This window comes from Nipponia nippon, unplaced genomic scaffold, assembly GCF_047370975.1.
Source record: "Nipponia nippon isolate SJK-2023a ecotype South Korea unplaced genomic scaffold, ASM4737097v1 scaffold_4, whole genome shotgun sequence".
Taxonomy (NCBI): Eukaryota; Metazoa; Chordata; class Aves; order Pelecaniformes; family Threskiornithidae; genus Nipponia; species Nipponia nippon.
In genome coordinates this window covers 122,623,772-122,641,098 of record NW_028262358.1, presented here as the reverse complement: position 1 = coordinate 122,641,098, position 17,327 = coordinate 122,623,772, and the positions used below count along the sequence as shown (strand labels likewise).

Sequence of the window (17,327 nt, the reverse complement as noted above, 5' to 3'; positions counted from 1 at the left end):
GTCACATTCAGAAGAGGAGTTTATTGTTTTTAGCTCTTGTGAGACTTCTACCAACAGTTTACTAAGTTTTTGGTGCTAGCAAGAAGAACAACCTGGTATATTTCTTATGCCCTTGCTTTCCCATTAGAGTTAATTGGAGGCTTCTAAGTGACTTCAGAGGGTTAGAGTGATGTCAGAGTGACTTCAAGCCATTTAACAAACCTTCTCAGCAAAACATTCTGGTGGATCCCACCATTTCACAGCTGTATCGCACAGTGTTTTGCTAGCAGTATTGGTTTAGGTTGTGCCAGACAGGAATTTATGGAATTTGCAATTTTGTGCTACATTTGGCTTAATAAGCAGTACAACTGGGAAATGTGTGCCTTTCCATGAACTGTACCCTCTTCTGTCCCCTGCTCTGATATAAAACCAAGTTTAATTAGCTCCTTTTTCTGTGGATCTATTCTATGCCCTTGCATATTGTGTATAATCTTGTTCAAAGCACTGTCAGTGAAGAGTAATTCACAGCCTCTCTGGAAAGACAGTGGGTAAAGATATCTGTCCTTTCAGCTGGAATTTGTCCTAAATCTCTGAAATATATAAATATATGTTTGCAAGTAATGAAGATGAAACTTGCCTTATTAGACTTAGCAACCATGGAGAAATTGTACTCTTTGTAACAATTGTGCACAGACAACTTATCTGTACTTCTGTAATGATGAAGTGGTTCACTCCTCTGATGCTGGGGACTTAGTTCTCCAGATATTTTCATTGTATGTGTGTTAATTCAGTCCCAGGCTTCACTCTAAATTGAAGCAAGTAATTCCCTTTGTATGACAATCATAACATGGGACAGGGAATAGAAAATACCAGAATCCATACCCTACAGACAGGATGGACATAAACCAGTCGTATCATTTAGCCTGGGAACCAACACCCATTCCCTGGTGCAAATAATTAGGACAGTAGTCCCTATATAATAGTTATCTGACTGCTCTAGGTGCTATGAGAAATGTTGTATAAAACATGAGGCACATAAAGCTAAAATTGACAATAGCACACTCGAAAGAATAACTATCATAACACCACCAGTATTGATCCACCTAAACCACAGCTCCGGAGCAAAAGCTTTAATGCACATGATGTGCTCTGACTGAAAATGGAGTGGCTGTATTTTGCTGTTGTATTGAGGTTATTCTTTCCACTGCTGTTTCAGATTAGCACAACCCAGTGAGGACCACAAATATTTCCATGTCTGGTTTCCCCCTCCTCTTCAGATGAGTTGAGGCTGGTTTTGTTAGTTCACGTGTGAATCCAAAGAATATGTTACGAATGCCTATCTCCACACTTGTGCACACATGTCCGTGCAAAAATCTGCACACATTCCTCAAGAAATCAGTCAAACCTTCACTGCAAAGTGCATGCTTAAAGTTTAGAGGTAAGGAGAAACCATGACTTGAAACAGGCAGACATAATTTTGCCATTGCTCGACATGAGTCAGTCTATTTGCTGTTTTCAAGTTAATCGGTGTTTTATTTGGAACTGATGTGCAAGCCATGAAAGGAGAGGTGATAATAATACTGGATAAGCCAAGAGCTAAAAAGGTATTTGAAAGGAAGAATATCTCTCTAAATGTGGATGAGTGGCAGGAGAGCCTTTGAAAAATCCTGTAAAGTAAACTATTGCCCATCTAGCTGGATGTTTTAATTCTAAACTCTTCAGGCTATTTTTATGACATTGCCAGGAATTAACGTGCAGTTCTGCTTTTCGGGAGGCAGAGAGAGACACACACCGGGAAACCTGCGGACATTCTGCAGCCAGACCTGCAGCAAGCCCCTTGTTACCCAGAGCAGAATGAGACAAGAGGCAATCCTCACATTGCGACAGGCATTTCCAAAAGCCAAGAACCTCTCCAACCTGAACGTCCCTCCATCCTTTTGCTCTACGTGGAGTCCCACGGAGAAAGTAGCCAGCATGGTGTTGGCATCTCCTACGCCGCGCTCTCAGCAAGCTGGCTTCCTGAAGGGTGGGAAGGGGTGAGTTTTGAACCTCTATGGGTCTTTTTCTTTCCAGCTTGCCCTCCAGTTTTGTGGCCGATGGGACGAGGACTCTAGCTGGCCTGCTGGCCACCAGCCGCGAGGTGGCGATAACGTCACGATAGAAGAAGGTCGGACCCTGCTGCTGGGGACCACCACCACCAACCTCAACCTGCTGCATCTCAAAGGTCAGCAGAAGGGGGGGGTTCAGTGCTCTTGCTCCTCCAGGGCTGGAGTTTTTCATGGTCGTGATCTCCCCTTCCCTTGCCCAGCTCCTACATCGAAGGAGGCACCTGGTCAGGCAGGCTGAGTCTGCTCTCGGTAGATACAACAGGATGGTAGTGGGGGACGGGGGAAGCATTTAATTATTATGTATGCAGAAGACATCGTTTATGCTGTTTGAGGCATAATGACAATACGAGTAGGAAGGTTTTTTTTTTTCTTTTTCTTTCCCCCAGCTACTGAAAGCGCTGTTATCCTGAGTGGCATTCAGTGATAACGGCAGTGCTGATAACAATAATCAACTCTGTTTTGTTTGGCATCTTTGAGGCAAGTGTGTTGCAAAAGCCTTTACAAAATTAATGATGTTACAGAATTACAGGCCACAGCTACCAAATGTAATAAATAATCCAAGATCCTAGAGCACGGCTGGTGGAGAGTAAATAACCGAGCACAATTATGGGGGGAAACACTGGGTTTGCAGGGTTCACGTACCCTGGGGTAGACTCAGCATAGGTGTCAGGAGGTATCTCTGTCTCAAAGTAAGAATTAAAATTACTTGTAATTCAGTGCCAGAAATATTCCTCCCTGGAAATTAGGCCCTGGTTGTGAAAACTGTTGTGCACATGCTTGGTATTAAGTGAATGAGTTGTTTTGGTGAAATTGCTTGGTCAAAAGTTAAGTCTATGTGTAAGCTTCTGCTGAAATGGAGCTCAAAAAGTGGAAGGAGGAGTTTTTATATGTTTAAGAACCTGGATCTTCTTTGCTGGTAAAAATGATTTTTTGTTAAAAGGATGTTAAAAGTACAAGTTTTTCATTGAGATGATGATGAAAAACATGCATTTGACAATTATATTTTAATTTAACTTTGAATGATCATTCTATAAAGAAAAGACTTTGCAAGTTTATCCCTATTGTGAGAACATTTCCAAAAAGGGTTGAACTTGCTCACTTTAGGTTCAGAGATTTTCAAGAATTGCTACACCAGGCATCATTCTTGTTTAAAAAGAAAAAAAAAGAAAGTAAGAATTTGAGATTAAAAAAATGTGAAATGTTTTAGTACAGTTTTCTTCCCTCTTTCGCCAATGAAAATCCTAAGTCTGCGTGATGCAAGAGTCTTCTTAACCGCAGCGTGATTGTGAAATATAGTAGAGGAGATAGGTCAGATCCCCAGATTTCTGACACTTTTGGCTGTAAATCTGGATGAGGATTTTGGGGCTCAGTCTCTGACTTTATGAAGAATTGGGGCACAATATTGCAGCAGAAACCCTTTGAACTCTGGGTCTACTCAAAGGCACATTTGATCTATGAGTCAGCACTCATGAAGCACTCGGAGGTCTGACTGAATTTAATGAAGTCTGGAGCAGCATCTTTATGGCTTTGGCTCATCTGACATTCAAATCCTTTCTCCCCTTTATCACATTTTCCAAGAAGCTTGGTTTATAATGTAGATTCAGTTAGGAAAGCAGCATTAAAATATTCTAGATGTTATTATTTTCTGCATTGTTACATGCCAAACATAGGGACCAAACATTTCAGAAGCAGAAACCTACATGGTAATTGTTTATCTGAGCTTCACCTTTGCTGAAGTTTCCTTGTTGCATCCACCCCCACTTACACGGGTCCTAGTAGCTGTTTAGTCTTGGGTTTGGAGTCAAGACATGCTGAGATCTACTCTGATCTGAGACTGGGTTGGATTCATCTTTCTTAACCTTGCCTCTCTTTAAGTTGTTCAGCACAGGGGAGTTGTTTAGGCTCCTGTATTGACACAAACACACACCACCAAAGACTTGTTCATCTTGGGTATTATAGATACTCATCTTAAGATGAATCACAGTTAGGTAATCCCCTTAGAATAGCAGCTACATGATTCTGTGAACATTTCAAATAATTGCCAAGCTTACTGAACTGCGAGATGGGCATGACAATAAACCCGTAACCTGTAGGTGAGTGTAGTTATGTGCTTTGATTGAAATATCCCATTCCTATTCTAGCTGGAGAGTTTTTCTTTGTTGGAGCTGGAGAATGGGATTAAATTGTAGTTCTGCTCCCTTTGGCTTTCATGACTCAGCATCAGGCTGTCTGTGCATTCACAAGCTGAAAATATAACAGACTTTATGGATGAAAAAACCCTGTAATGCTACTGAGTCCACTCCTCTGTAAAGGTACTGTATTGCCTATTTTCTGGTGCTGTATCCAGCAAACCCAACACATGTTTACAGGCCCATTTCTTGAAATTCGCCTTTTTTAGGACACCGTGAGGATTTTGAATACTGCCTCTGTGGTGTCTCCTTATGATGATTTCAATGTTGCAGAAATTGTTTAGAGAGTGTTGTAACAAGGATGTCAGCTACATGTGCAGCCTTAAAGTGACCCTGCTTTGGCTGTATTAACATATAGCCAAATACATATAGTGGTTCTGGTAGTGACCAGACTGTCTGGACATAAGATCTGCAGGCCAAAGCAATAGAAAAATAGAATTAGGCATCTGGGTCCTGCTTACTGTCATGAGGGCTCAGCAGCTTCTGCTTCTCCTTCAATGAGCAGAGCATGGACATGTGGTTATTGGCAGTGGAAAGTTTAATACCCAGACTGTGAAACTGCTCAGACAATACTGATTGGGGAAGAGATACAAGATAGACAGATTGTTGATAACTCTGTAAATTCAGCAGATTGCAGTTATTTTTCTAATCCCAACATCACAAGTATGGAAGTATTTATGATAACCCAGGACAGATGGAAATTTCCTTTGCGCAGAGCTTACATTGGAGTAACTCCTTTGTGTTTGATGGGTTGATACCTCAGACATGTGCTGTTGCCTTTGTCTGAATTTATAGAGTTTATAGTGAATTTATAGGGAGGTCTGGAGGCCAAAAAAAGATGCCTGGTCTTTCAGAAGTACCTTGGGGATGAATTTTGGGGTGACACTGCCAGTATACCCTGGTGGGGTTGAAGATCCCCAGTTGCCTTTGCAATGGCAACTTTGAGATGGCCATCCTTGCAGGCATAAGGGAGAAGATTGCTTTAGCCCCTACTCTAGAAAAGCCTCAACATTACGTGTCACAGTTCATCCTCTCACTTGTAGGCATTGCTGCATCCTGGCAGTCCTGCTGAAACCAGCATGCCAGTTTCCTCTTGCATGGTCAGACTCCAGGTTGAGGTTTTGAAAATGTTTGACCCACTTCATCTGCCTCTAAAAACCGTGCACCGAGTTTCCAAAATACCACAGCTAATAAGTTTTTGGGTTTTGGTTGGTTTTTTTTCAAACTATGAGATCCCAGGAAAAAGAAAAAAAAGACAAGCCCCAGAGATACTCATGACATTGTCAGTTATTATCAGATTTTGAACCCATGTCCAAAATGCAACACTTATCCGTCAATATTTTGGATATCTTGTAATTCACGCTCAGATCAGGCTGTGGCTAGAATGGATCCTACAAGTAGATCTGGGGAGGAGAGAAATCCAAATATTTATTTTGCTTTACTTTTTCCCAGGCTTGGATGTTATTAGCAAAAAGCATCAAATATTAGCTGATATACCTTGCGTAAGTAGTTGTCAAATATCTAGTGCTTCAGTCACTGCTGATAAAGACTGGGTTTGAATTTGCTGAAAGAAGGAAAAAGCTTTTTCCCTCTGTTTTCCTGTCTATGACATCAACCAGTCCTTAAACCGAGTTTAAAATCCCTTGTCAGTAGGCATGGTTGGAAACTGCTTGTGTTGCGGTGTTTTCTATGCCATTTTGCTCAACCCATTTGGGATGTGCATTGTGATACTTTTTGCAGGCAGTTTCTAGTTCATATTTTCTTTTTTTAATCAGGCAGAGACATTACAATTAAAATACCGTAAAAGCGATTCCGGCAGTATTGCAATAAGCATGTTTTTTAATTAAAGAAAGAACATGGGATGTACAAATAGTACCAGCTAATGGGAAATTTCATCCAATGTATTTTTTAATTGAGATTTAAAAGGAAGAAAAGTCAGCCCTATTTCTCCCTGTCGCTGTGTGATATTTTCCTACGTTCTTACAGTGAGGTGTACCAAGTCTGCAATAATTACAGTCTCAGAGCCTTAAAGTCCTGGCCGTTTTCATGGAAAAAAATGAAAGGCATCAGTTCTTTAATTTGTTAGTATATTTTTTCACAGGAATTCAGTGTTATTCAATAGAGTGCAACTCACAGAGCTGGACATTCCTGGAGGAAGCGTTTTAAGGCCCCGAATCTGTAGCAATCTGATGGGTTTTTTCCATTCTTCCCCCAGCTGTAAACCCTGGTTCATGTTTGGGTATGGGCTGCAGGTTTCTCTTTCCCATCCTGTTTCAGATGGGCTTACAGCATGTGCATTAGACTCCCAGGGCTCTCGCTTGCCAATTACATTTTCCTCAACTTTGGCAGCTCTGGAGACTCCTCTGGGGCATTGCAGGATGAGCAGATCAGTGGAAGCTAATCCTGGCCAAGGAACCGCACGCAGGTCCCGCAGAGACCGGGCTGAAACCCAAGGCAGCACCATCCCCTTCCTCTGCTCGCTCCCCCTTTTTGGGGAAGAAGATGCTGCCTGTAACCATGGGATGGCAAGATCTGCTGAGTCTACCTCCACCTGTCCTGGACACTAATCAGGCCCTCATGACTGTAGCAGCTTCGTACTGTTAGTAGATCTGTCCTCACACACTTTTATGTGGTACAAAAACACAGCTGTTGAGACCTGTGTAGGCTGGGAACTGAGGTCCAGGTCTTCTTAAGGTTTTTAAGGGCAAATAAATACCTTTAAAGACATAAGTCTGTATCATGAGCCCAGAACTGCAGAGGAAGCGTACTGTATAACAGGATTGCACTTCAGTTTCTTAAGTTTTGAAGTATCCCCTCTTCCTCTGATGGCTTGACAGACTGTGGATTATGATTGATAGTTTTGTTGTAGGAACAGGCTATCGCTAAGACCAAGATCCAACCCACTGTGCTAGACACCAGGAGAGAAATCCAATCTGCAATATCTTTAATTTCAAATGCCAGAAATCAGCTTGAAATGAGAAAACTGTGGGTGGAGGGGCATAGCAAGTAGCACTCTGGTCTAATGGTCACCCAGGCAGGCTCTAGGTGAGCGGAAACATAATCCTGCTTACCAAACAGTGCTGCTGTGCCTTCCCCAGTGCTCCCTTCCCTTCCTGAGGGTGAAGCACTTTAGGTGTGTCCATTACCTGTAGACTTGAAATAATATCCCAGGGACCTATTTTTTCATCACACCTCTATGTGTGATGCTTACCCTGATGCCTTCATGAGGCTCACCTGGAAGCTTCCTTCATTAGATCCTAGATGATGGGCCGTGATACATGCTGTCAAAGCCATCTAGGAGTGTCCATACCTCTTCCCCACCAGGTTAGCTTTCCTCTTGCAAATTCATAAAAGGTGTTGCTAAGTGTCTTGGAGGTTACCTAAGAGCTGAAGAAGTAGAAGGAGATATACCTGCGGCAGCATCTTCTGGGCTGCTGATCTGAATTGCCTTTGCCTGGCTCCTGTGCTCTAAGGGAAGAGCCCAACCAGCTTACAAGGGAGCACATGCTACTTGAACAGATGGCTGTGAGCGCAGGAAGCCAGAAAACACAGGCTGGTCGGGTTTGGGAGACAATTTCTGTCTGAGAGTACTCAAGCAGCTGCTGGTTCGTTGCCCAGGGACAGAATAAGGCCTCCATCCAATAAAATGTTGGAATACAGGCTTAACTTTTTAGCATGTTAGTGATGTCCTGGTAGAAATACACAGGCATTTGAATTCACAGCTAGTTTGGGACATGTACCTATATATTATGCATGTGGAGGAACATACGTAGGGAGGTGGAGAATGAGTTTTGGTTTCTTGGTTCAGGCAGCCTTTGGGATGGAGCTGATATAACAAACTTCTCTTGTCCTTTGCATCTTGCTCAGCAGTGGTCCAGCCTGCAATCAACTTTTATGGCTCATCCGAAAGTCATGTGAGCATGTTAACAGGGTGCAGGAGACAGGTCCATGAAATAATCGATTGTTCTTATTTAAGGCTCATAAACTCTGTATTCCTCTTCCCGTACAAAGGAGGATCTTTGTTTTCCCTTCCTGCTTGGAGGCCTCACCAGGCACACCCTTGGAGCCAGAAAATGAGCAATAAGTGGGCTGCTAGCACACTGCAGCCTTGTTGTGCAGGATCAGTTGTTTCAGTAAAGATATTCCAGCTCCAGCAGTTGCCTCCTGCTGCTTGCCACTCAGGGATGCTTGCCAGGAATATAACTTCTTAGCTTAAGCCTGTCTCATGGGCAATTCTGTGGCTTTGTCATGCGAAATACCAAGGGAGAGGAAGTGGTAAGAGCAAGCTGAAGGCTGTGGGAATATTAGTTATACATGGCTGTGGTGTGCCCGCAGCACAACCAGAGCAGATCTTCCCTGCACAGTGCTGGGAGAGAGTAGTCCGGTTGAGAAGATGACCTTTCAATCTGCAAATCCTCTTCCACGCAGAGGAGGTTTTCTGTTAGTTGAGAGGCGCGACACAGTAATGATATATGACAATTCTGTTGGTAGTTTCCTAACACTTCCTATTATTGATTATAAAAAAAAAAAAAAATCTCTTGAGACTATCCAGCACCTTTCTTGTAGTTTGCTTGCTTTAACACTTCATTCAACTTTATATAAAGAAGTAGAATGAAATCTGACAATAGTCACCTTTATCCTAGCTCCCTAATGAGCTGTTCATTAGAAAAAAATATCTTGTATTGACAGTGAATGCGAAGTGTGGCCTCAAAAGATGATAATAAAAAAGCCTTCCATGTAAAAGGTGCATTTTGGAATGGGGACTTTGCTTGCCTCTGAGTTCAGAAAATCTCTGGGTTGCTCTAAATCACAACCTAAATGAGAAATATCAATGTGGTGGGTTGACCCTGGCTGCACACCAGGTGCCCACCAAAGCCGCTCTGTCACTCCCCTCCTCAGTTGGAAAGGGGAGAGAAAATATAATGAAAAGCTTATGGGTAAGATAAGGACAGGGAGATCATAGAATCACAGAATGCTTTGGGATGGAAGGGGCCTTTAAAGATCATCTAGTCCAACCCCCCTGCAATTCGAAGGGACATCTACAACCAGATCAGGTTGCTCAGAGCCCCATCCAGCCTGGCCTTGAATGTTTCCAAGGATGGGGCATCTCCCACCTCTCTGGGCAACCCATTCCAGTGTTTCACCACCCTCATAATGAAAAATTGTGTCCTTGTGTTCAGTCTAAATCTACCCTCCTTTAGTTTAAAACCATTACCCCTTGTCCTGTTGCAGCAGGCCTTGCTCAAAAGACTATCCTCATCTTTCTTGTAGGCCCCCTTTAAGTACTGAAAGGCTGCAATAAGGTCTCCCCGCAGCCTTCTCTTCTCCAGGCTGAACAACCCCAGCTCTTTCAGCCTTTCCTCATAGCAGAGGTGTTTCATCCCTCTGATCATTTTTGTGGCCCTCCTTTGGACCTGCTCCAACAGGTCCATGTCCTGTCCATGAGATCACTCAGCAATTATTGTCACAGGCAAAACAGACTCGGCTTGGGGAAATTAACTTAATTTATTACCAATCAAATCAGAGTAGGATAATGAGAAATAAAACCCAAATCTTAAAACACCTTTTCCCCACCCCTTCTTCCCGACGTTAACTTTACTCCCAAATTCTCTACCTCCTCCCCCTGAGCAGCGCAGGGGGACAGGGAATGGGGGTTGTGGTCAGTTCATCACACGTTGTCTCTGCCGCTCCTTCCTCCTCACACTCTGCCCCTGCTCCAGTGTGGGGTCTCTCCCACGGGAGACAGTCCTACACGAACTTTTCCAACATGAGTCCTTCCCACGGGCTGCAGTTCTTCATGAACTGCTCCAGTGTGGGTCCCTTCCACAGGGTGCAGTCCTTCAGGAGCAGACTGCTCCAGCTTGGGTCCCCTGTGGGGTCACAAGTCCTGCCAGCAAACCTGCTCCAGCGTGGGCTTCCCATGGTGTCCCAGCCTTCTTCAGGCATCCAGCTGCTCTGGCATGGGGTCCTCCAAGGGCTGTAGGTGGATCTCTGCTCCACTGTTAACTTCCATGGGCTGTAGGGGGACAGCCTGCCTCACCATGATCTTCACCATGGGCTGCAGGGGAATCTCTACTCCGGTGCCTTGAGCGCCTCCTCCCCCTCCTTCTTTACTGACCTTGTCTGCAAGGTTGTTCCTCTCACATATTCTCACTCCTTCCTTCCAGCTGCTGTTGCACAGCAGTTTTTTCCCCTTCTTAAATATGTTATCCCAGAGGCGCTACCACCGTCACCGATGGGCTGCAACCTCTTTCCATAGTAAATGTTCTGGATACCTGGGCTATGGCATTGCATGAACCAGTCCAGGATGCCTGACAAAATGAACTGTTAATACATTAACTTACCAATTCCTTTCCTTTTGAGTGCACCCTCCACTATTTCCCCAGGACTTCAGAAGATAAATCTCTTTTCACAAAACCAGTTCTGCCAACAGCATGATGGTGCTGTAGACACAGCATATTACAACCCCCACTTTATTATCAGGTTTGTTTTCATTAATATTCCCTTTTTTTTTATTGGCTGTTTCTCCCCTCCTGTGGGACAGAGGGACTTGCCTCCAGTTTAGTTTTTCTCTCTTTCTTTTCCTTTTTGTTTTTTTTTTTTTTTTTTTTTCACTAAAGACAGATAAAGAAAGATTTCTTTTTCCAGGCAGTGAGGTGGAGGCTAATTGCTGGGTTAATTGAGAAGAATGGTGCTTCTGATGTTCTCACAAAGTATCAAATAGCCTCAACATATTTCTCCCCCCTCTCCCTCACTCCACCTAAAGAGATCTATTGAACTTGCACATTACTATACAGAAGTGATTATGGGTTTAATTGTATTTATTTTGCTTGGTGGGGAGGCCATCATAACAGTAGTTGATTGATTTTTATAAAATCACCCTCAAGGTCATATGTAGGACTTTGCTTTCCTGTGCAGCCATAACAAACAATTTGAGGGTCACAGCCAAAGGCTCAGTTGAGCAATATTCTTGCTTTCTGCTTTCAGAGGAGAGGTCAAGTGCAATAAAAGAAGGAAGCATAACTTTTATTTTCTTTTAAAAAAAGGGGAAGACAATCTTGTAAAGCAGCAGCTGTATATTTATTCTGACCCAATGAAAAGCACAGAAATACAGAGAGCTGAGGGTTAGAGGCACAATATGCAATTTTTTGACATAAGTATTTGTAAGTTTGGCTAGAATTTGTTTTACACTTAGACTTGCTAGATGGCTAAATGAATGCCTGCTAATGCTTCCTTTTCTTTTCTGGGATGCTGCTATTTTCTTATCTTCAGCAGTTGAACTTTTCTTTTTATACTTTCTTTTTTCCTGAAGACTGAGTGCCTTTTGGCTTTATTCTGGGAGGAGCTCGGAAGCTTTGGAAATAGCCAGGGGACAACGGCATTAACGGTGTGACCGTGAGTGTAGCTGATATCTCTGTTTCCTATGATTACATGTTGGGTCTGACTGCTGCTTCTAAGGGAAAGCCAAAGCATCACGTACAGCAAACTCCTTCTGGTGGTCTTGATCTTACAAATCTTCGCACCATTGCCAAGTGTGCTTGGTTTGCCATTGTATCTAGGGACAAAGAAACCCAAGAACCAGGCAACAACTCCCACCATGAAGTGTAATTATTATTATCCCTACACATCCAAATCTTCATGCAGGGAGGGGAAACCTTGCTGCTTTGTAGGATTTCTCCCAGGAAGGGTCACACCTGCAGGCCAGGCATGGCACAGCTAGTGCCTGCACACCTGATGCTACTGAAACATGTTGGGACTATTGCTCATACTTGCACCCAATGCAGAACAGTCACCAGCACCCAAGCTTATCAGACACCCAGAAATCCACAAAAGATATGGAAAATCTTGGAATCAACAGAGGGAAAAAATCATTCAGGACAACTGACATGTAGTTAGCCTATTACTGAGGAATAGGAGATTTTAAAAAGAAGAAAGAAAATAAAAGGGAGATAGAGGACCGGTCATAGAAGACTGGCCATATGTAAGGAGGTAGTGATTTTTAGGAGCTATATGATGGTGAGCTACTCCTGACATGCCAAAGTCACCTTGTGCAAAAAAACGCACAAGAGACAATGCAGAACTGGTATTAACACCCATCCCAAAAGCATTAACTCTTGCTGGTCAAGCTGCTTCTGTTTTTGCAGGAAGAGATACTCCATGTAAAATGCAAGATGTCTTCTTCTCAATCCTTGCTAGTTTCCCAGAGAGGCAGGTATCTGTAGTACTGGTAGCAAAGCATGACGCCATTATGTGCTCTGTTGTGTCACAGCACTGCTCATGAAGGAAGGAGGAATGAACATGCGCTACTGTTTTACAGCAGACCAGGGCAGAAGGAGACAAATCCCAGACCTTTATGGGAAACAGGCTTCTTCCCATGGCTGCCTTGAGGTGCATTGGAATGGCTGCAAAAAGAAAAGAACTCAGGAATCCCACCCCATCAATCCCATCCCATCATTCCCCCATCCCATGGGGAGGGGATAGAAGGGTTTGTGCAAGGAATTTAAGATTTCTAATCTGTTTTGTAGACAGCTTGAAAATTTTGGATGGACAAAATGTGGCTGAAACTTGGGAAAACTTTTGGGGAGGTTGTTTGAGGCAGAACTATGATTTTGCAATCATAAGTTAGGACAACTTTGTCTACTAGCCTTCCTGGTTCAGTGGTACAGCATGGCAGCAAGCAGAATACTCATTAAAAATTGTATGAAGAGAAGTGGAAACAGAAATTACTATATTTCAGTGGGAACAGAGCATAGGAAGTCAATAAAGACCTTGGGGAAGGTGTCTTTTTTTTGTGTTAGGAATAAAATAAATTGCAGTGATTTACAGTTCCATTACTAGATTGCAATGATAAAATTATTAACACTGCTGCTATAAGGCAAATGTATTTAATAAATATTTCTGTTCTCAGTATGTGAAGGAACTGGTTGGCAAATTATATCACAAGAGGAAGATGAACCAGCGGTCTATTTATTACTAAAGAATGTTAAAATAATGAAGATGTTAAATAATATCTTTCAAGAATACACATTCCTAAATCAACAGGTCCAGTCTCATTCAAGAGCTTTAAAACTGCTGGTAGAGGCATTCTGTGGCCCACAAATATTACTTTCAGAGTACTTGGGGAAATTACAGAGGGTTGTAGAAGTTCTGGTCTTGTGTCAGGATCCAGGCAGGTAAAGGAAAAAATATTTGCTGCTTTGTCTGACATCAACCACAGGTCAAAACAGAAAACTGGATGAAGTTAAATGTTACAGATGATTGAATAAATTGCTAACCATGGGAATATACTGAATGGCAGGATAGAAACTTTATGGAAGAAAAGACAGAAAACTTTAGTTCATTTTTTAAAAAAATCAAAAGCTTTTTCGATAAAGTTAATTCTGTAAAACATGTGATAGTGTGATGACTACCTGAGGATGACCTGCCAAGATCTCATGGCAACTAGCAGACATGAAACATACTAACTCAGAAAGTAAATTGTTAGTAGGGAACCATTTTCATGCTTATTTGCATACCACTGCACATCATCAATGATCTGAAAGTAAATGGAGAACCCTCACTGATCACATTTTGTGAATGCCATTCACAATAAATGCAGGCTTACACAGCAGAGAAGAAAGCTGGGCAGGGAGCAACTGGGAATGAAAGTTGTGATTACACAATAAGCAACTTTGTCAGATAAAGCCATGATCATGAAAAAGATCAGAAGTCAGCGTGGCCCAAGGATGCCCACCTGATTTCCCAGTGTAATGAAGAGGCAAAAGGAGGTAGTATAGTTTTTTATTGTGAAAGCAAGAGGCAGAGTGTGGGGATAAGCTACTTTTGCCTCTATAGGCAGCATCAAGAACAATAAAAGAGCAGAAGAATTAGGAGGTCTGGCTTTCCAATTTCAGAAGGAGAACTGGATTGTGGGAAAGGATGCACTGCTCCATGCACTGGAGATGATTCCTTGCAGGGAGAGTCTTAAAAACTTTATCAACCAGTCTGAATGAGGGCTGAGATTTTATTTTGCCTGTAAGTACTTTCACAGAAAATGCTGTTTTCTACACCTCTCTGCAGTGCAACGCAGGAAGGTACAAAGAGAACCACTGTCTGCAAGCTCATCCTTCTCAAGTTAAGACTGGAAATAAAGCAGAAATTGTGAACAGTAAGAGATTAGCTGTTGGAAAAGATGATCATAGAAAATGGTGGAGTGATGTCCCCAAGTCACTTAATTGATTGTCCACCTTCCTGGAGAGTATGCAGCAGTCAAACACAGATGACTTGACTTCCTCCAGTTTTTCAATAGCATGGTGCGCACAGATCACCAGGCAGTATGATCTAATGGTCCCTTCAGTCTGCAAATGAATTCAAGTATTTCAAGTATTATCCCAATTTCAGCATAGCACGTTTTGTATTAAGAACTTTTCATTTTTCTAGAAGTCTCAGATGTATAAAAACAGTATAATAATATAATAACTATATGAATAACAGTCAGATATCTTCTGTTGTTTTGCATGAAGCAAGCTGAAATTTGTTCTTCTTTATTACAGTGTATTTAGTATAATTTGTAAAAGCACTATATAGGAAGCTTAACAGAAATACATTTGTATATAGAAAAGTATGTCTAGGGAAAGAGACAATTTACACATAGGGGAGCTGGTGTTTGTGGGAGCGATCCCATGGTTCCCAGTGGTTATAAGCAAGAAAATGTGAGATTTATCTCTTTCGTCTATTAAGCATATTCTGTAAAAACTTATCCGGAATCTACTGAAATCTGCAAAGAAAATATTTAATGTGTAGTCCTTATTCAAATACTAGCTTTGTTGTAAGACTAAGAAATTAGAACTAAGACTAAGTTATAGGACTTTGTTATAAGACTAAGAAATCAATGAAACAATGAAAGCCCATCAATGCAAGAATAAATGAGATCAGGATAAGCAGAATGTGTTCAGCAGGAGTGGATGCAATGGAGTGGGAAAGGCACACAAGTGCTATGCATCTCCCTTATCACTGAGAGCAGCAGGACCTGATCAACAGGCAAGCAATGATCAAGATGGTTTTTAATCTGATTTTTATGTTAAAATTTCTTCCCCCCCTTTTTGTCTCAATACTGAAATTAAAGCAGAGGTATGATCTTCCTTATCCTTTGTGCTAAAGACTGGTAGTATCTCGTGGGGAAGTAAAGCTAAATATTTGGTAGGTGTAGTGGTCACCATTAAAAGCTGCTGACACCGGTAGAACACTGCCCATGGTATGAGATGGCACAGTTATTAGCTACTTCACATAAAGGGAAATGTTGGGAGGGTGATAGACCCTTTGTAAGGAGCTCTGAGGTTGCCAGGCTTTGAGGTATCCCCTACTAGCTCCTGGGAAGCGTGGCTTGACCTAAGAAGACATATCCCACATGCAGAACGATTAGATGTCTGAGAGTTCACTCTGTCCAAATACATTGTAAAGATAGCGACAGTGTCCTTCATGGGACAGAAGATATGAAAGGAGATAAAAGAGAAAACCATCCTGAGATGACAGACAGGGATTGGCAGCTCACACAAGGCAAGAACAAAGCAGGCATTTGACAGAACTGCAGAGACTGAGTCAAAACCAAGGGATGGAAATGCCTTTTCATGCACTGTGTACTTAGACCACAGAATTCATTGCTTCAAGAAGTCATTCAGACTTAATATTAGAAAGATTTGAAAGATCAGATCTATATTATTGACAAAACTTATCCAGTTATACTAATAGATGGTAAAAGGAAAACGTTGGCAGGGAGATGAAACCTGATGCTTTGGGGTGAAGCTAACCTCTAATTAGGGATTAAAATGAGGCTTTCGTGGGATGAGGAGATCATCTCACATCCAGCTAACAGGGACAAGTTTCTTATACTGTATTTGGAAGCATCTGGTTTTGAACATCAGCTGGAAGAGCATGCAGGATTAAATCAACCGCTGATCTAAACAAGTTGCCAGTTCTTATGTTCCAAAGCTGTTTTCTCCTCTCCCTGTCACAAGTAGTTTGTAATCTGAAAAGTTACATACAAATTAAGTGGTAATATCCGTATTTAATGTTTAGAGAGTGAGTAGGTTAAGACTGGGATTTTCCAAACAACTCCCTTGCACTGGAATTGGAGAGACTTAGTTGTCTGCCCAGGCTGAATGGCCTTGCTCAAGTCTAGAAAGGCAGCCTGTGGTAGAATTGAAAAATTAACTGAATGAATAAGGTCTGTAAAGAGCTGATAAATCCATAGGGAGAAGTACAGGGCAAGGTGGAAATTTTGCAGGACGCAATAATATTTTACCCTTAATCTCATAATTTTGTTGCAAAACCATGTTTGCCCATCTCTTACAGCTCCTTTGACTGCGTGATGATGACTGGCTATTAGATCTGTGGATGCATTTTACTCTTCTGTTGTCTTCAGGTGGCAAACTCTTATTTGTTGGTCCAGGACCTGTAGAACTGCATGCTCATTACATTCTAATATCTGATGGAGGAGAGCTCCGGGTGGGATCCCCCGAGGCCCCTTTCCGTCACAAAGCACACATCTATCTCTATGGAAGCCTCCATTCTCCACCATTATTTCCATATGGGGTCAAGTTCCTAGCAGTGAGGAATGGGACGCTTTCCATTCATGGTGAGTACATTTTTTCTTCTCTTCAATAGCAAAGCACAAATGAATAAAAGAAAATAAAACAAAGCAAAAATTTTTTTGAGGAAAAACCCAAAACCCAGCAACTTTGGTCATGAACTTGGGTTTCTAATTACAGTTAAGTATTTGTTGAAATCAGGTCCTGCGGCCAAAATTTCATATCTTTGCACTCACCATCAGATTCCTATTTCTATGGTATCTTATGCAGCAAAGCTCAGTACTGTATCACCATAAAAGCTCCCATATTAGGAGCTGAATCATTTTGAAAATCTGGACCCCAAGAAGATAGATGGTATCAAGTAGTTATGAAACCCTGGCAGTCGTTTAGGTGCCTAGAAGATATTTGAATTTGTGCATCTCTGTCCACAAATGAAAATCTCTGTCCCTTGGAAACTGGACCTCAGATCTCTGTTGTGAATCATC

The 17,327-nt window shown here is 42.1% G+C and overlaps 1 protein-coding gene across 30 annotated transcripts in view; it reads left to right on the top strand.

Moving 5' to 3' along the window:
- PKHD1 (PKHD1 ciliary IPT domain containing fibrocystin/polyductin) overlaps window positions 1-17,327 on the top strand; it is a 268,857-nt gene that overhangs the window by 87,425 nt on the left and 164,105 nt on the right. For 28 of the 30 annotated variants that reach the window (XR_015708033.1, XR_015708034.1, XR_015708037.1 and 25 more), the window contains 2 exons: window positions 2,053-2,203; window positions 16,677-16,889. Coding sequence is in view for 24 of the 30 variants with exons in the window: in XM_087773809.1 (XP_087629935.1) it covers window positions 2,053-2,203; window positions 16,677-16,889 (364 nt within the window). In the remaining 6 variants the exon portion in view is untranslated. The remainder of the gene's footprint in view (window positions 1-2,052; window positions 2,204-16,676; window positions 16,890-17,327) is intronic. The other 2 variants (XM_087773808.1, XM_087773815.1) reach the window with 2 other exon arrangements.